Source organism: Salvelinus namaycush, chromosome 17 (genome assembly GCF_016432855.1).
Source record: "Salvelinus namaycush isolate Seneca chromosome 17, SaNama_1.0, whole genome shotgun sequence".
NCBI lineage: Eukaryota > Metazoa > Chordata > Actinopteri > Salmoniformes > Salmonidae > Salvelinus > Salvelinus namaycush.
Genome location: NC_052323.1, coordinates 21,511,671 through 21,533,080, shown reverse-complemented (window position 1 = coordinate 21,533,080; position 21,410 = coordinate 21,511,671). Strand labels below are relative to the sequence as shown.

The 21,410-nt window shown below is 43.3% G+C and overlaps 2 protein-coding genes across 3 annotated transcripts; one reads left to right on the top strand and one right to left on the bottom strand.

Moving 5' to 3' along the window:
• Positions 1–143: 143 nt before the first annotated feature.
• LOC120062433 (integrator complex subunit 5-like) lies at positions 144–4,137 on the bottom strand. The gene is made up of 2 exons (XM_039012407.1): positions 3,930–4,137; positions 144–3,705 (listed from the first exon to the last, which is right to left on the bottom strand). The coding sequence occupies exons 1-2, from the start codon at positions 4,007–4,009 to the stop codon at positions 732–734; spliced, it is 3,054 nt and encodes a 1,017-aa protein (XP_038868335.1). The 5' UTR covers positions 4,010–4,137; the 3' UTR covers positions 144–731.
• Positions 4,138–4,212: 75 nt separating this feature from the next.
• On the top strand, positions 4,213–19,981 carry LOC120062432 (phospholipase A and acyltransferase 4-like). Of its 2 annotated transcripts, none has more exons than XM_039012405.1 (6): positions 4,213–4,343; positions 13,175–13,279; positions 13,554–13,662; positions 17,960–18,096; positions 18,997–19,128; positions 19,331–19,981. In XM_039012405.1, exons 2-6 carry the CDS (start codon positions 13,265–13,267, stop codon positions 19,457–19,459), a joined length of 522 nt encoding a protein of 173 aa, XP_038868333.1. In that variant the 5' UTR covers positions 4,213–4,343; positions 13,175–13,264; the 3' UTR covers positions 19,460–19,981. The 2 variants fall into 2 exon arrangements, with proteins under 2 accessions (XP_038868333.1, XP_038868334.1); XM_039012406.1 differs by having other exon boundaries at positions 4,256–4,358.
• The last annotated feature ends 1,429 nt before the right edge of the window (positions 19,982–21,410 follow it).

Below are 21,410 nucleotides of genomic sequence, written 5' to 3'. Positions count from 1 at the left end.
ATATGTATGGCTCTGTTTAGAATGGCATGCACATTTGGAGTCAATTCAGATTAAAATCCAATTAATGAATTAAATTGCCCATTAAGTGTCAAAGGTGTAGTGTTGATAGAATTCCCCTCTAGGTTGACAAAATAACAGTCAGCTTTGCTGCACTCTTGCACATTTATTAGGAGATCTGGTTCAAACATAAATTGTGCTGCATGTAAAGACATTTTAAGGAATATTTGTGTGATTCATCATATACCTGCAGGCTGTTGATGTAAAATGATTACATTATCATTGATGTACCTTCTCATTACAAAGTTGTACTTCTGTTTCAATTCATGAAAAAATAAGTTGAATTGAAATTTAGAACTGCTGTAACTCGAAATGTAGACAGTCAAGTTCAAAGGCCAGATATTTGAAACAACAAAATTATGATCACTCCTTTTTCTGCTATTTTATTTATGGTATACTACATGTTTTTATCCCCCTACAGTAACAGCTACATACAAAACTCTACTTAATCTATAAAATGATACAAAACAGGAGAAAGATAAACAGTAGATATAACATGCTCAACTATGCTTCAGAGCGCATACAGATCTAGATTAAAGTTAGAGCAACAAACAAGAAAACAGCAAAGCAACATCACCAACCACCCCTATCCTCATCTTTCACAAACAATCCCAACCGTCCCACTTCTTACACCTTTTCTCTGCATCCCTCTATCAGTTCTCTCCTTCCCTTGTTTAGAGCTGGAAACGCCAGCATAGATGCCCCAGCCGGTCAATGTTCTTATGCAGGACACTGTGAATGGGTGCTACGTATCTCGCCACGTCTCCGTCCCGCGAGAAATCCCGGCAGAACAGGCCCTTCTCGGCACTGAAGACAAACTTCTGTGGCATGGGGCCGTTACCCCTTACATATTCCCACACAGCCAGGAGGAGAAGCCTCACTTCGAACGGCGTCAGGTAGGGGAAAGCCTCGTGGACGTTGCCCAGCACAGGGGGCAGCAGCTGGCCCTCACCCATACAGGACACCAGCATGCAGGAGGCCTGGAGGTGCCACGGGGAGTCCATCGCCAAAGCCTCCCTCGAAGCCTCCCAGTGGGCTAGCAGAGTGGCCAGCAGGCCCCGGAGCACCGCAGAACAGTAACAGAGAGCAGGACGCCCGGCAGCCACAACATGGAGTAAAGGGAAGAGGACAGGGTGGGCCTCGAAGCAGCGGCGGATGTGTATGTCACGTTCTACAGTTGTGCGTGCATGTTCCTCTGGCGGCCATGACAGTTCCCCGTTGGCCACATCGGGGCAGATATACTCCACCAGCGTCACTGCCATCATTTTGGCTGCCTCAGCGTTGATGGGCGGCGGCTCATCTGGAACGGAGGGCTGGTGTCGGGTGCCTCCACCGTTGCCGCCATTCCCGGATGGTGCGCTGCAGCACTGGACAGTGACAGCCAGCAGAGTCTGGACATTCTGTATGACACTGGCGGCGTCGGGGTGAGGCGTAGCACTGCGCTGCTTCAGACCCTTCCCTATCACCCCAGCATGGAACACAGACCACACACTGCCAGAGAAGTTGACCGTGGTGCCGAACCTGCAGTTGATGTCCAGCAGGGAGCCCCCCCGGTCAGGGGCCAGGGACGGGGAGATGGGGGTGTCCCCTCCAATGTCCTCACTCTGCCCTCCGAACAGGTCAGCGTTTCCTTTATGTAGAGCTCCCTCCACCAGATGCTGCAGGACACATTTGAGGGTTAGAGGGGAGTAACCTACCAGACGGGACAGGAGGAGCACCGAACAGTTCACCGCCTCTCCTCCCTGGCCTTCGTCTCTCCCCTTCCCTGTCTCTCCTCTCCTCCGCAGCGCCAGAAAGAAGTGTGTGACAGCAGCCCGACAAACAAGCAACAGGTGGGAAGGCAGGGCAGCATGGGGGAGGGGGCTGCGGGACAGGAGCCGCACGGCAGCGTGGGATACCGCCGGGTCACCGTGGAGGAGCAGAGGACAGAAGTCATGGAGGTGTCCTGAGACCGCTGCTCCAACCTGCACTGCCATGGAGGACTGAGGACTAGCACCTCCTCCTCCCATGCCTCCTCCTGGACCCCTCCTCTCCTCCTCCTGTACACTCTGCATGGCAGAGCCCAGGTTGAGAAGGAGCTGGCAGAGCTGCCTGGGTCCCAGGGTGTGTGTATGGATCTGGGCCACGCAGCGGGTCACTGCGGCAGGGATGAGGCCCGGCAGGCAGGCGGACAGTGGGGTGTGGAGCTGCCAGGCCAGGGCCAGCTGGTCTGGGTTCCGGGCCAGGGTGAGCAGCTGACAGAGGGCCTCCGTGGCCACGCTAGGGCCCCCGTATACAGACAGCAGACACAGCAGACACAGCAGCTGGTGCAGCCAGAGATGACGCTTCCTCTCCAGTCTCAGCATCTCAGCACAGAGCTCTCCCACGTGGGACTGCAGCTCCTCCAGGAAGGGGACCACACGGGGCGCCTGGGAGGAGGGAGAGTGGGGGCGGCTGTAGTAGCCGTCGTCCCCCTCTGAGCGGGTGTAGACCAGCTTGTGGAGGTGCAGCAGGAGCATCTGGAGGAGGAGGTCGCAGGCTTCCCGGACCCCCTCGTGAGGGGAAGACGTGGGGCCGGAGATGATGACAGAGGCGGGGGTGGCCGTGTCAGCTAGGAAGCGGAGGATGCGTGCCCCTCCAGCAGGGCTCTGGGCGATGAGGTGGACAGCCAGCCCCAGCATGTTGTCAAGCTCGTCCCTGGGAAGGCCCTGTAGAACAGCCTGGAGCTGGAGCAAGACTGGAGGCCGTAGAGACTCCACCAGCTCTGTAGATACGGCACCCAGAAGAGAAGGAGACAGCGCCGCCAGCTGGAGAAGGAAGGGCACTGTGGCTCTGCGGAGCTGGGCTGAGTGCTCCAAGGAGGTGGACCCAGAGCTGGGGGGTATAGTCGGGGGACTGAGGCTCTCCTGGAACATCCTCAGCAGCTCCCGCCGGATGCTGTCAGAGTGCCGCGCCGCCAGGTGGCCCAGGATCCCTACCACAGAGCCGATCTTAGGCACTCGGCTGCTCTTGTCTCCCTGACACTTGTCAGCCGTCCCGTGGGAGCAGAAGTCTTTAAGGCCACAGGCCAGGACACGGCTGATGATGGTGCCCGGGAAGGAGGATCCAATGTGGGCCACCACCCAGTCGAAGTGGGGGGAGTGCTGCACAGAGGTGTCCAGGAGAGCATCCACACATTGGTCAGGACACCAGGCTATCATGGCCGCCAGGCACTGGGTATAGGCCTCCATGAGGGAGCGTGTAGCCGCACAGGACATCCACAGCTGCAGCAGCTCGTTGAGGCTGGAGGAGTGGGGAGCTGCCCTGCGGCCAGCATGCTTGGAGCTCAGCTGCCCCAGCAGGTCTACAGCCCAGGTTGAGACAAGGGGAGCCCAGGCTCGGGGGTTGAGCTTAATGAACTCCGCCAGGACGCCATGGACCTCCGTGATGACATCCTCCAGATTGGAGTCCCCGTCGCCATCGCCGTTCGTCTCTAGATTGTGAAGAAAGGCTGAGACGTGCTCGTTGTACACACCCCTTAGGTGCTCGAGGACCGCCCCGCGACAGGCAGGCACAGACCGTAGTAGACGCACAGCACAGCGGGCATGCTCGCGGACGCTGAGTTTACGACCCTGGGTCTGGTCCACGCCACTGATGAAGGATTTTATCTCCTGGGACAGTTCCTGGGGGCTACACACACGACAAAAGTTACGTTTCTGTCTAAAAACAATTGGTATCAATTGTATTTTCTCTCAGACTATAATATTTCATAAATATGTTTGAAAAATGCTGACCACTGCATCTAACCATAGCACAATAACAGCCTTAGAACTTGTTGGTACAGTAGGGAAGCAGCCACATAGCTACAACTACTGGCTAGCTAGCTAGCAATCTAGCTATGCTAAGCAACTCACCTAAATGCATTCTGCGGTGTGTGAGTGAGAGAGGTCTGCATGGTGACTGTCAGGGAAGTCCCGTCAAACACGGCACACATCGTTCAACTTCCCAAACTGAAAATAGAACATGAAGAACTCTCCCCTTATATCATCATATCTGACGTGTAGAGTTGATTATTCGTAGCTTGTTACAAGTGCGCTCCAAAACCGGAAGTCTTTATTTTCTTATTCTATCGTTGTCTTTCGAGGGGTAATTTATTGCCATCTACTGGCCTGACACTGTACTTGGAAACTACGTCAGGACGCACACTGCCAGAGATACGCCCTCGGATTTGTTTGCTTTTTTTCGAGTCAGCTGATCGTTGACGTCTAAGGTTATTTCTGTGTTCGATGTAAAGCAATCAACATCGTAGCCACGACACCGAACTTACTGTAAGTTATAAGAAGGTACAAGTATTTAGTGATTATCTGGACTAAAGTACTTGTGAGAATTACAAATATCTAGCCAGCTAAATGGGATCGAAAGTCTTGACAGCATGCAAACATAGTCTATGTTGTGTGCCGTTTGTGGTCAGTTACAGTAACGTAGCTACAGTAGCTAGCTATTTCCTTGCATAATTAATGTTTTTTACAGTAGCGGTGCGTGGGTAAAATCACTGAGGAAGCCAGAAAAAAAGCCATTTTACAACCTATGTGTTGTGATAATTGTGTTGTTTTCTCTATAACCTGTTAAGTAATATGTTGCCACAGTGATATTTAGGCCTAAAGCCCGAGACAATAAGACAGTTGCAGAATAAATTCACCCAAACCTTTGTTTTAACACAAAACCGGATAGCAACCTCTGTTCGGTTTAGTCCACATAGCATATTGCATGTAATAGACAGTTACATGACCTCAAGCAAGTTATTGTTTCCGACATTTTCGGACCACTAAACAACTATTGATTTAGAACCACAGATATTTACCACAAATTGCAAAGAAACAGGAGTTGCCTCCACTATTCCAACACCATTTCAATTTCAACATCATCAAATCACCTCTGCTTAATCTAATACAGTGACAACTAAAAGATACCAAAAACAATTTAGTCCAATCAACGTAAGCTAAATAATAAGTTTTTTATTTATTTAACCTTTATTTAACTAGGCAAGTCAGTTAAGAACAAATTATTATTTGCAATGACAGCCTACAAAAAGGCAAAAGGCCTCCTGCGGGGACGGGGGCTGGGATTCAAAATACAAAATAAATACAAAATATAGGACAAAACACACATCACGACATGAGAGACACCACAACACTACATAAAGAGAGACCTAAGCCAACAACAGCATGGCAGCAACACATAAAAACACAGCATGGTAGCAACACAACATGACAACAACATGGTAGCAACACAACATGGCAGCAGCACAACATGGTAGCAGCTGTTGTGATGTGACTCTCATTAATGTGATGACTGTTATTTATCGAATAATTACCTACTATGTTTAATTGTTACCAGATTAAATTAATCATCTAACAATTAACTCATTAGGACTTTGGGGCACCACGGGAGAAATTGTTTAACGAGTTACCATCTCCCGAATTACCTAAAGGATATATATATCGATAACAGTCACTTATTAATCATTACCTCATATCAGTCTCATTCTGAACATCGCAGACTTCTTGAATCTGCACAAACCTGAGTCTTACTGATAATTTTGTACCACACAAATGTATTTCATTATTTATTTACTAACAAACTAAATGATAACACAGAATACACACAGACACACACACATACAGTATACGTTATTGATTAGAAACTTAATATGATGACAACAGGTACCTGGCGGACTAACACAATATGACAGTTGTTACAAAAGATAGAGAGTTAAAGAGAGAGAGAAAGAGAGACAACACTTGGATACTTTGGGGAACTACGCTCACAGTAACCCTAATACCTTGCCCCGAACTGCTGCCTCTTTGGGTAAGAAGTAATGCATGTATTTACGTGTTGAAGGTCTTTGTCGTGTATCTCTGTTGGACCCAGGCCTTCGTGAAAAGGGTTCGATTGGGCCTTCTTCGGATGGGCCTTCTCCTTCGTTCTCAGGTGTAAGGCTCTGATTGTCCACAACAGGTCACAATGTCCTTCTTAGTTGTCTGTTTACTTGCACTTGTTCTGGAAGAGTGGTCTTCTGAAGACGGCTAATCAGCCGTGTCGATGATCCCGAGTGGTGATGAAAGCAGTGTAGTCGGCGATGATTTGAAAAGAGTAACCAGATGTTCATACTCAAATTCCCTTTCTTAGATACAGCTACTCAACCGTAACATTGACTGTTAGAGGCTACTTCGTCTTCTTCAACCTCATGTTGATTTTCATTGGTCGTGACCTAGCTGCAGCTTATGGTCCGTTTAGTCTGGTATGTTAATTCTTAACTCAATCTTTTACACCCTCTGGGTAAAAGGGACATTTTCATCATGATGACATGCTCACTGGGCTCCCTGGGGCATGGCTAGTTAAGAGGCAAAGTATTATAATTACTATGATCTTATTAGAGAACTAAAATCACAATCCTATCATCACAAAAACATTCTCTTCATCCTTGATATTTTCTACACCACGTAAAGGATGTAAACCTGATATACACAGTGTAAAAGCTCCTCAAGTTACACATTTGTTGTTATAACGTGTTTATACCATTTTTAATGACATCATAAAATAGACATTTATTTTCCAAATTCCATCTTTCATCATTCCCAACATTCAGATGTTGAAATATATTGTCCCAGTGTTCCTTGTTGGATATTATGTTTGTGGCAAAATCTTCTGTAACAAAGAGACATTCCATTCACCCATACTAGAGACCAAAAGGAGTCGTCTGCTGCCTACAATTTATGATCGACGTGAGGTGTCATAAAACCCTCCACATCAATCCCTTCCCCCCTCTGTGGGTGAGAGGGCTCTGTAGACGCTGATCCACTGTAACCTGATCTTTGGATCCTCAAAGGAGAGTCATGACACAGCACAAACAATGGTACAAACATTATTGGGCACAGACAACACCACAAAGGGCAAGAAGGTAGAGACAGCAATACATCACTCAAAGCAGCCACAACTGTCAGTAAGAGTGTCCATGATTGAGTCTTTGAATGAACAGATGTAGATAAAACGGTTCAGTTTGAGTGTTTTTTGCAGCTCGTTCCAGTCCTTAGCTGCAGAGAACTGAAAAGAGGAGCGACCCAGGGATCTGTGTGCTTTGGGAACTGTTTATCAGAATGTGACTGGCAGAACGGGTGTTGTATGTTGGAGGATGAGGACTGCAGTAGGTATCTCAGATAGGGGGGACTGAGGCCTAAGAGGGGTTTATAAATAAACATCAACCAGTGGGCCTTGAGACGGGTATACAGAGATGGCCAGTTTACAGAGTAGTATAGAGTGCAGTGATGTGTCCTATAAGGAGCATTGGTGGCAAATCTGATTGCCGAATGGTAAAGAACATCTAGCCGCTCGAGAGCACTCTTACCTGCCGATCTATAAATCACGTCTCCGTAGTCTAACATGGTTAGGATGGTCATCTGAATCAGGGTTAGTTTGGCAACTGGGGTGAAAGAGGAGCGATTACGATAGAGGAAACCAAGTCTAGATTTAACCTTAGCCTGCAGCTTTGATATGTGCTGAGAGAAGGACAGTGTACCATCTAGCCATACTCCCAAGTACTTGTATGAGGTGACTACCTTAAGCTCTAAACCCTCAGAGGTAGCAATCACACCGGTGGGGAGAGGGGCATTCTTGCTACCAAACCACATTATCTTTGTTTTAGAGTTGTTCAGAACAAGGTTAAAGACAGAGAAAGCTTGTTGAACACTAAAAAAGCTTTGTTGCAGAGCGTTTAACACAAAATCCGGGGAGGGGCCAGCGAGTATAAGACTGTATCATCTGCATATAAATGGATGAGAGAGCTTCCTACTGCTTGAGCTATGTTGTTGATGTAAATTGAGAAGAGTGTGGGACCTAGGATTGAGCCTTGGTGGTACTCCCTTGGTGACAGACAGTGGCTGAGACAGCAGATGTTCTGACTTTATACACTGCACTCTTTGAGAGAGGTAGTTAGCAAACCAGGCCAAAGACCCCTCAGAGTCACCAATACTCCTTAGCCGGCCCACAAGAATGGAATGGTCTAGCGTATCAAATGCTTTGGCCAAGTCAATAAAAATAGCAGGACAACATTGCTTAGAATCAAGGGCAATGGTGACATCATTGAGGACCTTTAAGGTTGCAGTGACACATCCAGAACCTAAGCGGAAACCAGATTGTGTACCCGAGAGAATACTATAGACGTCAAGAAAGCCAGTCAGTGGATTTTTGACAAGTTTTTCCAACACTTTTGATAAACAGGGCAAAATAGAAATAGGCCTATAACAGTTAGGATCAGCTTGGTCTCCCCCTTTAAATAAAGGATGCCCGGTGGCTGCCCTACAAGCACTGGGAACCTCCCCAGAGAGGAGAGACAGGCTTTGCGATGATAGGGGCAGCAACCTTAAAGAAGAAAGCGTCTAAACCATCTGGCCCAGATGTTTTTTGGGGGTCAAGTTTAAGGAGCTCCTCTAGCACCCCGGACTCAGTGACTGCCTGCAGGGAGAAACTTTGTAACGGGGCAGGGGAAAAAGATGGAGCAGCATCAGGGATAGTCACATTAGAAGGGGTGGGATGTGATGAAATGTTGAATGGTTCAAGGAGTCATGGCAGAGTCAAATAGGAATCCTGACTTAATGAAGTGATGATTAAAGAGCTCAGCCATGTGCTCCTTGTCAGTAACAACCACATCATCAACATTAAGGGACATGGGCAGCTGTGAGGAGGAGGGTTTATTCTCCAGGTCTTTAAACGTTTTCCAGAACTTTTTGCAGTTAGACCCACAGAGAGAGAACTGCTCCTTAAAGTAACTCACTTTGGCCTTCTTGATCGCCTGAGAGCACTTATTTCTAATTTGCCTGAACGAGAGCCAGTCAGCCTGAGTATGCGTGTGCCGAGCGATTTGCCAAATAGAATTCTTGAGGTGGAGTAACTCTGACAGATCACGGTCGAACCAGGGACTGAACATATTTTTAATGATCGTTTTCTTTATGGGTGCGTATTTGTTAACGATACCACTGAAAATATCAAAAAAGATGGTACAGGTGTCTTCGACAGAGGGGATCATGGTGGCCGATAACACCCAGCAACAGTCAACAAAGAGTTATTTGAAAGTTTAATGCGTAAAACCAGCAAATCGAATTGTTTGGGGACAGACTTGGTGGAGACAACCGAGCACTAAAGGTGGCCTTGGTAAAGATTGCCACTCCCCCATCTTTGGAAGATCTGTCTTGCCGAAAAAGGTTATAACCAGAAAGGTTAACACCAGTGTTCAAAACACTCTTTCTTAACCACGTCTCAGTAATAACCAACACATCTGGATTGGAGCTGTGAACCCACACTTTCTATTGATCCATTTTATGTAATAACCTTCTAGTGTTAACATGCAGAAAACCCAGGCTTTTACGAGAGCAGAAATCCTTGAAGCAGATATAAGAGCAGAAACCAGAATTGGGGTTAGCAACAGTAAATGTGCCAGGGTATACATGCACAAGATCATATTGTAAAGCAATTTCATCAGGTAACATGAATACAAAGCTGGCGAGAGGTGGTTAGAATAGGATGGGAGGCCAAGAGTCTGTGTAACCAATAGAGAGTCAGAGTCCCGAGTTTGGGAACAAACATAGTCTGTCTCACGGTTGGGTAAACAAGAAGTTCATAGTCAACAAAGCACGCAGGAGTCATGAGGCAAATAGCATAAAGCACCAGAGAAAAATATAACGACTTGGGGCTAACCATTGTAAGACTCAGAGTCACTCGCCCCAACAGTGTGAGTGACGGGGAATGGTCCTTTAAGACGTCCAAGTAAAGTTGTTCTGTGGCTGTTGTATTTTGGAGATTCTGAGGAGGATATCTTCTGATGTGATCAAAGCAACAATATTGTTTCTTATTGATGTAATTTACAGTTAAAAATAGAGATAAATCCAGGGGGTACTGTATTTTAATTACCTCTGCACCAATGGGGCGGGGGGGTGGTGCTGTGAAACTCTCCTGCCATTGTTAGGCTCAAGAGTTTCCACACCTCTCACTTCACACTTCTGTGCGAATTTCAGTCAGTTTCTTTCCTAGCAGCTTGGTAGCTTCGTAGCCTTATTTATTAAGCATTATATAACAAAATTACCTAGAGATTGTCTTTTAATTTTTGGCTTCAGAAGTAAGTTCAGACTGAACATTACTCACCTAGTTTTCTGTTGGATGGTATTTCCATGTTCCGCTGTGTTTCTTATGCAGGTTTTGGTTTGCTAGAAGTTTTTTTTCTTCTTGATAATCCTTGGTAGTAATAGTCCATTCAGGTAATTTTGTTCAAAATTAAGGTTTTAGGTATGGAATTGTGATTTGGAATGAAGGTTTTGATGTTTTGATGTCCTAGTGAAAAAATTCAAGTTTATTTACATTTATCCAACTCTAAATTCTATCTTTTTGCAGAAGAACTCAGGAGCCCATGCTCTCTGTGTCTGTTCGCTCTCTCTATATATATATTTAAGATGCGGCTGTCCATGGTTCTGATTTCTATGTGTGCGTTTGTGCAAGTAGAAAAATATGTTGACACCCTACTTGTAGAGAAACTCCAATGCCATCCTCCTCTCTTTCATGTTGACAAAACGGTCTATCACTCTGTCATACAGTACAGGCTTTTATTTCTTGTTGTCCTAGGCTACCTTGCTAAAATGGTTGTTTGCTAGCCTAACTTCCATTCATGGGCAACGTTAGCTCGTTAACATTACCCTTCAACATCTAGCTACATATTGAACTTCCATCCTTTCAGGCCAGGGGCACAACAATGTATGAATTAATGGTTGGATCAGAGTCGCCGTTACAATCATTGGCCAGTAAGGAGAATTAAGTAAAACCACATGTCCAAATCCCTATCGCCATCCATGGCTAATTTAGGAAAGGGACAATTTTAGCTAGCTAGCTAGCCACCGGAGGACAACAACACAACACGATGCAACAATTCAAGTTGTTTCTGTCAATGACGTATGCGCTCAATGCGATTTGATAGGAGTGACACCAAAATCCAAGCTGGCTTCCCTTGACACTTTCTTTTGGTGCGCCAAGAACATTCACAGTTGAGCTCGCTCAGTTTAGCTCAATGCTGATTGGCTAATTTTTTATACTTTTTTATCAAGGTAAGCCAAATGCACGCATGCTTCCCTTGCATTCCATTCAATGCTATGGGCGGCAACAATGTCATACTCATTTGGACCAGACAGCATCAGATAGATGGCCTACACATAAAGAGACAGAGGGGCACTGTTTTGGTCGCTCACATGCTTTCTCCGGTGAGATACATATGGAGCCAGATAGCTGCCAAAAGGTTGAACGTATGAATCGTTAGGATCGTAAGAAAATCCATACGTAAATTGTTAGGGTCGTAAGAAAAGCCATGCGTGAAACATGAAACGTAAATGTGAAATTTCATCTGTGAACATATAAACACCATGTTATGATTACGGACAAAACTTTTGTTCTTGAAAAAATTTTGTGTTGCAATTCTGATGTACCTTTCCGAGTTTTGGCAATTTCATCTCACCAACAATAAAAACTTGTGAGGAGTACTATGTGAACAAGCATAACACAGTATAAAAAAACGGAAGTCAGGGAAACCGGAAAGAGGTATCCTGCATGTTTTCAAGTTAAAAGTCTCCATTCTATATTACTAATAATTCAATGTTTAATTTAGGCCTATCCACAAACTTGTAGGCATTGCAATTTAGGCTATCATTTTGGGTACTGGTGTCTTGCAGAATAATTGTAGAACTCTATTTGTATTTTATTACTGTTTTTATTATAGGCCTCCCCTTAAAAAGAGACCCCAGCTCACAGGCCTCTAAATATAGCCTTTAAATACATTTGAAACTAAATAGTTGAAGAAGCACATGCAGTGGCTAATAGGATAGTTGAAGAAGCACATGCAGTGGCTAATAGGATAGGGAAAACCAATCTGGCAATAAGAATAGGCTATTCATAGTCTTGACCATTTGGGACCCCTTGGCTATTTAGCTCAGGACAGGTTATAGCCAAGACTTAATCAATATTTCTTTAATCTAATTTATTGATATGGATATAGCCTCTGCGTGATGGGGTTGTGCAATGCAAATGGCTATAAGCCTACATACAGAGTGGAATTTGCAAATACAACAGTCAAAATGCCTTGTATAAGGCCTACAGTCCGTGCTCCCAAATACTGGAAAAAGTGTACATGATCACCTCAGTAGCCCTCACGCAGCTATAAAAAATAAATGATGCAATTATATGACTGTTAAATAACACACAACAGTATGGCATATTTAGATAGTGGAATAGGCCTAGCCTAAATCATATTTACTTTCTATTTTGCAGCTCAGGCGGTTATTCTAGACAAGGGTCTTCTGTGTCTTTATAATACAATTCTCACACAAGTCATTTGCTGAAGGCCCAAGCCTGTATTACGTCATCTACTGTTATAACGTCCTTATCGAATGCTGTTCTAAAACAAGCTCTAGACTTTTATTCTGGAAATGAAACCGGAAGCTGCAAATCAACTATAACGTCTTGGCTAGAGTTGCTTGATTGACTAGCTATCTTTGACTAGTTACATTCGGTTCATGTCCTTTGCAGATGTCACATTCCTGACAAAAGTTTGTGCGTATAAAAAATATCTGTAACCGAGTAAAGGGAGACGTAAAGTAAGAATTGAACGTGTAAATGTTCATTCATAGTCGTAACATAGGGTTTATACGTTTACAGATCTAATTTAACGGTTACGTTTTCTGTTTCACATATGGCTTTTCTTAGGATCCTAACAATTTACATATGGATTTTCTTACGATCCTAACGATACGTACGTTTAACCTTTTGGCAGCTATCTTGCTCCAGAGATACATTCAGCCTCTTGGGAATTGAAGAAAAATTCTGAAACAGAGAGACAAATGTCATTGAAAAATTATATATTTTCTTTTTTCCCCCTTCTTTTTTGGTGTAGCCTGGCTCCCCTTGGCATCCATGAATACACTCCACTGATTTTTTATAGACACCAGAACATAGTGAAATTAGATCAGTATCTAGTTTATTAGCCAATAGATTGCCTAATATTTTGTTAGCTAATGTCTTAGGAAAACAGGCCCCCTAAATATAACCCATAGATTTTGTTCTGACTTTACAGGGTCGAGATAAAAGCTCAGGAAATAGGAAACGTAAAGTTATTTACAAGCAGAAGGGAAATCAAAGCTGTGGAAAGGAAATAACGGTAACCATGGCTCCAACATTGGTAAGTAAAGTCCAATACAAATGTTGATTGTGTCCACTGTCTCTGTGTAGTCTGTTTTTATGCAAATATTTGCATTTTGTTTGTACAAAATAGTGTTTGCACGACGAAGAACTTAGTTTTGTTCCCAGATCTGAGCACTTTCCCTTTCAGAACGGCATACTTGGCAGTTGGTTGGCGGTTGCGTACTTCAACAAGAGGGTGTCTAGCAACAACACCCCTGTATGTGGCAATACACAGATTTGCTAAATCATACTTATTATTTCTCCCTTGACAGTACGATGAGAAGCCAGAGCCAGGGGACCTGATAGAGATATTCAGAGGGAACTACCAGCACTGGACTTTGTACGTTGGTGACGGTTTTGTCATTCACCTGGCCCCACCCTGTGAGTTATACTATTGAGTATGATCAAATCTTTATTTTAGAAGATATAGTGCACTCAACAATTTATATACAGTAGCCTACATACAGTGGCTTGCGAAAGTATTCACCCCCCTTGGAATTGTTTCTATTTTGTTGCCTTACAACCTGGAATTAAAATATATTTTTGGAGGGTTTGTATCATTTGATTTAAACAACATGCCTACCACTTTGAAGATGCAAAATATTTTTTCTTTTGAAACAAACTAGAAATAAGACAAAAAAACAGAACTTGAGCGTGCATAACTATTCACCCCCCAAAAGTCAATACTTTTGCCGATGAAAAACATCGGTGTTCTCGGGGTGATGAGAGGTGTTGGGTTTGTGCCAGACAAAGTGTTTTCCTTGATGGCCAAAAAGCTAAATTTTAGTCTCATCTTACCAGAGTACCTTTTTCCATATGTTTGGGGAGTATCCCACATGCCTTTTGGCGAACACCAAACGTGTTTGCCTATTTTTTTCTTTAAGCAATGGCTTTTTTCTGGCCACTCTTCCGTAAAGCCCAGCTCTGTGGAGTGTACTGCTTAAAGTGGTCCTATGGACAGATACTCCAATCTCCGCTGTGGAGCTTTGCAGCTCCTTCAGGGTTATCTTTGGTCTCTTTGTTGTCTCTCTGATTAATGCCCTCCTTGCCTGGTATGTGAGTTTTGGTGGCGGCCCTCTCTTGGCAGGTTTGTTATGGTGCCATATTCTTTCAATTTTTTAATAATGGATTTAATGGTGCTGGATGTTCAAAGTTTCTGATATTTTTTTATAACCCAACCCTGATCTGTACTTCTCCACAACTTTGTCCCTGACCTGTTTGTAGAGCTCCTTGGTCTTCATAGTGCCGCTTGCTTGGTGGTGCCCCTTGCTTAAATCAAATCAAATGTATTTATATAGCCCTTCTTACATCAGCTGATATCTCAAAGTGCTGTACAGAAACCCAGCCTAAAACCCCAAACAGCAAGCAATGCAGGTGTAGAAGCACGATGGCTAGGAAAAACTCCCTAGAAAGGCCAAAACCTAGGAAGAAACCTAGAGAGGAACCAGGCTATGAGGGGTGGCCAGTCCTCTTCTAGCTGTGCCGGGTGGAGATTATAACAGAACATGGCCAAGATGTTCAAATGTTCATAAATGACCAGCATGGTCAAATAATAATAATCACAGTAGTTGTCGAGGGTGCAGTAAGTCAGCACCTCAGGAGTAAATGTCAGTTGGCTTTTCATAGCCGATCATTAAGAGTATCTCTACAGCTCCTGCTGTCTCTAGAGAGTTGAAAACAGCAGGTCTGGGACAGGTAGCACGTCCGGTGAACAGGTCAGGGTTCCATAGCCACAGGCAGAACAGTTGAAACTGGAGCAGCAGCACGGCCAGGTGGACTGGGGACAGCAAGGAGTCATCATGCCAGGTAGTCCTGAGGCATGGTCCTAGGGCTCAGGTCCTCCGAGAGAGAGAAAGAAAGAAAGAGAGAATTAGAGAGAGCATACTTAAATTCACACAGGACACCGGATAAGACAGGAGAAGTACTCCAGATATAACAGACTGACCCTAGCCCCCCGACACATAAACTACTGCAGCATAAATACTGGAGGCTGAGACAGGAGGGGTCAGGGGACACTGTGGCCCCATCTGATGGTGTTGCAGACTCTTGGACCTTTCAGAACAGGTGTATATATACTGAGATCATGTGACACTTAGATTGCACACAGGTGGACTTTATTTAACTAATTATGTGACTTCTGAAGGTAATTGGTTGCACCAGATCTTATTTAGGGGCTTCATAGCAAAGGGTGCGAATACATATGCACGCACCACTTTTCCGTTTTTTATTTTTCAGAATTTTTTTAAACAAGTTATTTTTTAAATTTCACTTCACAATTTGGACTATTTTGTCTATGTCCATTACATGAAATCCAAATAAAAATCTATTTAAATTACAGGTTGTAATGAAGCAAAATAGGAAAAATGCCAAGGGGGCAAGAATACTTTTGTAAGGCACTGTAGATATAGAGTACAGACAATGGCTTCAGAAAGTACTTTTTCCACATTTTGTGGTTACAAAGTAGGATTAAAATGGATTTAATTATCATTTCCTTTCAAGGATCTACACAAAATACGCTAATATCAAAGTGGAATTAAAACGAATTTAAATAATGGAAAATAAAACACTAATATACTGTGCATTCGGAAAGTTTTCAGACCCCTTGACTTTTTTCACATTTTGTTACGTTACAGCCTTATTCCAAAACTGAGTAAATTGGTTTTTTTCCCTCATCAATCTACATACAATACCCCACAATGACAAAGCAAAAACAGGTTTTTATAAATGTTTGAAAATTGATAAAAAATACAAAACTGAAATATCACATTTACATAAGTATTCAGACCGTTTACGCAGTACTTTGTTGAAGCACCTTTGGCAGCGATTACAGGCTTGAGTCTTGTTGGGTATGATGCTAGATGCTTGTACTCTGCTCCGTTCATCTTTCCTTCAATTATGACTAGTCTCCCAGTCCCCTGCCACCACCATGCTTCACCGTAGGGTTGGTGCCAGGTTTCCTCCAGACGTGATGCTTGGCGTTCAGGCCAAAGAGTTCAATCTTGGTTTAACGAGACCAAAGAATCTTGTTTCTCATGTTTTGAGTCCTAGCGGGCTGTCATGTGCCTTTTACTGAGGAGTGGCTTCCGTCTGGCCACTTTACCATAAAGGCCTGATTGGTGGAGTGCTGCAGAGATGGTTGTCCTTCTGGGAGATTCTCCCATCTCCACAGAGGAACTCTGGAGCTCTCTGAGTGACCATCGGGTTCTTGGTCACCTCCCTAACCAAGTCCCTTCTCCCCCGATTGCTCAGTTTGGCCAGGCGGCCAGCTCTAGGAAGAGTCTTGGTGGTTCTAAACTTCTTCCATTTAAGAATGATGGAGGCCTCTATGTTCTTGGGGACCTTCAATGCTGCAGAAATTTGTTGGTACCCTTCCCAAGCTCTGTGCCTCAACATAATCCTGTCTCGGAGCTCTACTGACAATTCCTTCGACCTCATGACTTGGTTTTTGCTATGACAAGCACTGTCAACTGTGGGACCTTATATAGAGAGGTGTGTGCCTTTCTAAATCATTCCCAATCAATTGAATTTACCACAGGTGGACTCCAATCAAGTTGTTGAAACATCTCAAGGATGATCAATGGAAGCAGGATGCACCTGAGCTCAATTTCGAGTGTCATAGCAAAGGGTCTGAATACTTATGTAAATAAGGTATTTCAGTTTTTATTTTTATACATTTGCTAGCAATTCTAAAAACCTGTTTTTGCTTTGCTATTTTCGGGTATTGTGCGTAGATTGATGTGGACATTTTGTAATTTTAGAATAAGTCTGTAACGTAACAAAATGTGGAAAAAGTCAAGGGGTCTGAATACTTTCTGAATGCACTGTTTCTTGATTTGATCAAATCAAATTTATTTATATAGCCCTTTTTACATCAACTGATATCTCAAAGTGCTGTACAGAAACCCAGCCTAAAACCCCAAACGGCAAGCAATGCAGGTGTAGAAGCAGATAAGTATTCAATCCCCTGAGTCAATGTTAGAAACACATTTGGCAGCGTTTACAGCTGTGAGTCTTTCTGGGTAAGTCTCTAAGCGATATTGTACACTTGGATTGTACAATATTTGCTCATTATTCTTAAAAATAATCTTCAAGCTCTGTCAAGTTGGTTGTTGATTATTGCTAGACAGCTATTTTCAAGTCTTTCCATAGATTTTCAAGACGATTTAAGTCAAAACTGCTACTAGGCCACTCAGGAACATTCATAGTCGCCTTGGTAAGCAACTCCAGTGTATATTTGGCCCTGTGTTTTAGAATATTGTTCTGCTGAAAGGTGAAGAAAATAAACGTATTATGTGACTTGTTAAGCAAATTATTACCCCTGAACTTATTTAGGCTTGTCATAACAAAGGGGTTGAATACTTATTGACTGAAGATATTTCAGATTTAGATTTTTAATTCATTTGTAAAAATTTCGAAAAGCGTCATTCCGCTTTGGCATTATGGGTTATTGTGTGTAGGCCAGTGACACAAAATCTCAATTTCTTCCATTTTAAATTCAGGCTGTAACGCAACGAAAATGTCAAGGGGAGTGAATACTTTCTGATAAAAACTAATGTGACAAAACTCAACTTTAAACTCATCTTTGGTACTGATGATATGTTTTATGACATGTTTTGTCTGTGCACCCCCTCCCTTGGAACTTTTCCCTCTCCTTCTCCCATGTCTCTTTGCTCCCCAGCCGAGGTCTCTGGAGCCAGTTCCAACAGCCTGATGTCTGTGCTTAGTGACAAGGCTAAGGTGAAGAAGGAAGAGATCTGGGACGTGGTGGGGCATGATCAGTGGTGCATCAACAACCAGCTGGATCAGGATTACCAGGTCAGTACCAGTAAGTACAGTATTGTTGCGACCCAAAATAGCACCCCATGGGGCCCTGGTCAAACATAGTGCACTATGTAGGGAATAAGCAGTGGTGTAAAGTACTTAAGTAAAAATACTTTAAAGTACTACTTAAGTATTTTGGGGGGTATCTGTACTTTACTATTTATATTTTTGCCAACTTTTACTTTTACTTCACTACGTTCCTAAAAAAAATATGTACTTTTTACTCCATACATTTTCCCTGACACCCAAAAGTACTCGTTACATTTTTACAGAAAAATGGTCCAGTTCACACACTTATCAAGAGAACATCCCTGGTCATCCCTACTGCCTCTGATCTGGCGGACTCACGAAACACAAATGCTTCATTTGTAAATGATGTCTGAGTGTTGGAGTGTGCCCATGGCTCTCTGCCAATAAATAAATAAAAGAAAATGATTCTGTCTGGTTTATTTAATAGAAGGAATTTGAAATGGTTTATACTTTTACTTTTGATACTTAAGTACATTTTAGCAATTCCATTTACTTTTGATACTTAAGTATATTTAAAACCAAATACTTTTAGACTTTTACTCAAGTAGTATTTTACTGGGTGACTTTCAATTTTACTTGAGTCATTTTCTATTAAGGTATCTTTACTTTTACTCACGTATGACAATTGAGTACTTTTTCCACCGCTGGGAATAAGGTGCCAGCCTGTGTGATCCTATGTGGCTCAGTTGATAGAGCATGGTGCTTGCAATGCCAGAATAGTGTTTTGATTCCCGCTGGGGCCACCCAAATGAAAATGTATGCATGCACTAGTGTAAGTTCGCTTAAGATAAAAACGTCTGCTAAATGGCATAAATTGCTTAGCATAAAATAATCTGCTAAATGTCATGCATTATATTATTATAGGTTCGACCCATCTGTGAGATACTGAAGGAAGCCCAGGCCTATGTGGACCGGGAGCTGCCCTTCTGTGTCTTCAAGGGGAACTGTGAGCACTTTGTCACAGAGCTGAGATATGGGAAGGCTGAGTCTCGACAGGTAGGTACAATGGACTGGTGCTCATCAATAGGTGTACTGTGCTCAGCATAGAGTTATCTTGTGAGCCACAATGACATTCTCAAGCTATGAATGTGTGTCAAGAGAGTGTAGAGTAACTGGATTACTTGTTGTTATACATTCAAAGTAGCTATGACTATTTCTGAGTCAGTCATTCATTCAAATTAATGTTTTTTTCTGCCAGGTTCGGCAAGCTGTGGAAACAGTGGGAATGGCCGCAATGGTGGGCTTCGGAGTCCTTGCTGTTGCAGGTGTCGCGGCGGCCATCTTTGGAGGTGGAAGCAAAAAGAATAAAGGAGGAGAATATAAGTGAGCACCTGTATGATAGCTTCCTGAGCAGCCAATCACCAATAAGCCTGATAGAGATTAATTATTCAACTACAGTACTACTGCCCTCGTCACTTAAATAATTCTGTTGTTTTCAGAAGGGAGGATTGAGTATTTCCCTACATCTTTTTTTTGTACTTTTACAATTACACAGACGTGATTTGAAAGCACAAAGGAAACGAGGAACAGTGTCTTGTTATAATTCCGAGGTTTAAAGCCTTGGAGGTGTCATAGCCTTGCAGGCTGCTAGCTGATTTAACAAAAAAATTGTCAGTTACTTATAAGCTACTAAGTTTCCCTACTAAAGTTTCAACATATTTATGTAGACTGAGATCTGTTTATAATGGGATAAAATGGTATTCCACGGAAGTTCTGATATTTCTATCATGAAGTCAATTGTCTTTAGGACTCACAGAACTACTCCTGGTTAGGGTCGGAGTGGATACGTCCAGTGGGCTTGAGCCCCACCTGTTTAGCTAATAAAAAATAAAAATATATTTTAAAAATGTGTGCCTGTTTTGCATGTTATTTTGGCATTAAAACGTGTCACATATCAGTTTGCAAACATTGTAAAAAAATGTTTTTTTAAAATCATTGAGTTAATAAAACGGAGGTGGTTCAGCCTAGCTCAGTGCTTTCTGTGGTGGTGGGGCAGCCAGCGGAAAATACGGAGCGTAGGGGTTGGTAATGTTCTCTAGTTGTGCCGTGATTGTCTCAGTGTTCTGTCACTCATGGGGACACTACGTCACTGCAAAATCTACGGCTAGAGCTTGAAAATTCAAACCCCTTGGGTGCTGCCATAGAGTTACATTAGAAGTGCCCATCCAAGAAGGCTCAAGGTCATTGGCCACAGATAAAAATTATGGCAAATCACGTTATATCTACCGTAGTTTTGATTGGACTGATCATGACAACATCATACTTTAAAAATCTTAGCTAGACAAGCAGTCATCGTCATGAATTATGTAGACAATCTACTGAAAAATCCTTTTCAATCCTTGTCATATGAAGAGAAATTATAGATAAAACGTATCGGTGCTCATCGGCCATTGGGCATAAACATTACACAAAAAGTTGGAAAACACAAATTCAACAATGAGTGGTTTGGAAGGAATCAGTGGCTATTTGCAAAGCAATCACTAGCCTGCTATTCAGTGGAGTGGGTGTGTGGTCCAAGTCGGGGTTTAAGGGTCTCTTTTCCAAGCTTAAAATAATAAACATTCAACACCATGGGCCAGAAAATTTGTAGTACATTGGCCATGCTCTCAATCCAGCATGACTTCTGCCACGTTCAAAACAACTGGAAACTCAGAACTGGGATATCTCAGACTTCAGTCAGTTCAAGAGAACTGGGAACTCTGAAAAAAACTAGCTCCGACTGGGAAAATACGTTTTTAACGGTCATCCAACTTGTAATTCCAAGTCAGGAACTCTGGCCTCTTTCTAGAGCTCTGACCTGAAGACCACTGAAGTCATGATTCAACCCTGTTATTTTCCCCAGAGTTCCCAGTTGTCTTGAAAGCACCATAAATCCAGAGAATGCCAGACTTTGATGACAAAAAATTTCCTCAAGGACCGCCGTGCCACCTTCCTGTTCAAGTGAGCACAGCACAACAAGGTGAGTCCAAAAATGTATTGTATGCTGCTGCATAAATTATGAAATATGCCAGTGAGATATGTATACCGTAGCTAAGAAAGTAATACTAAGTGTATGTTGTGTAGTAAGCTGTTAGTAGCCCATGTGCCTCACTTTAATAATTTGGTCCCTTTCCCCCTCATAACTTAGCCTACTGTTCTGACTTGGAGGTATACATGTAGCCTATAGCCTGTTTTAGAGAAATATAATCATTGAATATTGTAAGAGCTTTCATTTTCTGCTTAAATGCCCCCTTTATTTATCCTACGGTTCTGACTTGGTGTACAGGGAGAATAATGTA

What these genes read in the sequence shown, in the direction of transcription:
- LOC120062433 (XM_039012407.1), bottom strand. Translation starts at nt 4,009, where the DNA reads ATGTGTGCCGTGTTTGACGGGACTTCCCTGACAGTCACCATGCAGACC. An exon ending in ACACCGCAGAATGCATTTAG is followed by an intron (nt 3,706 to 3,929) that starts GTGAGTTGCTTA and finishes TCGTGTGTGTAG; the next exon opens with CCCCCAGGAACTGTCCCAGG.
- LOC120062432 (XM_039012405.1), top strand. An exon ending in AGCTGGATCAGGATTACCAG is followed by an intron (nt 18,097 to 18,996) that starts GTCAGTACCAGT and finishes ATATTATTATAG; the next exon opens with GTTCGACCCATCTGTGAGAT. An exon ending in GGAAGGCTGAGTCTCGACAG is followed by an intron (nt 19,129 to 19,330) that starts GTAGGTACAATG and finishes TTTTTCTGCCAG; the next exon opens with GTTCGGCAAGCTGTGGAAAC.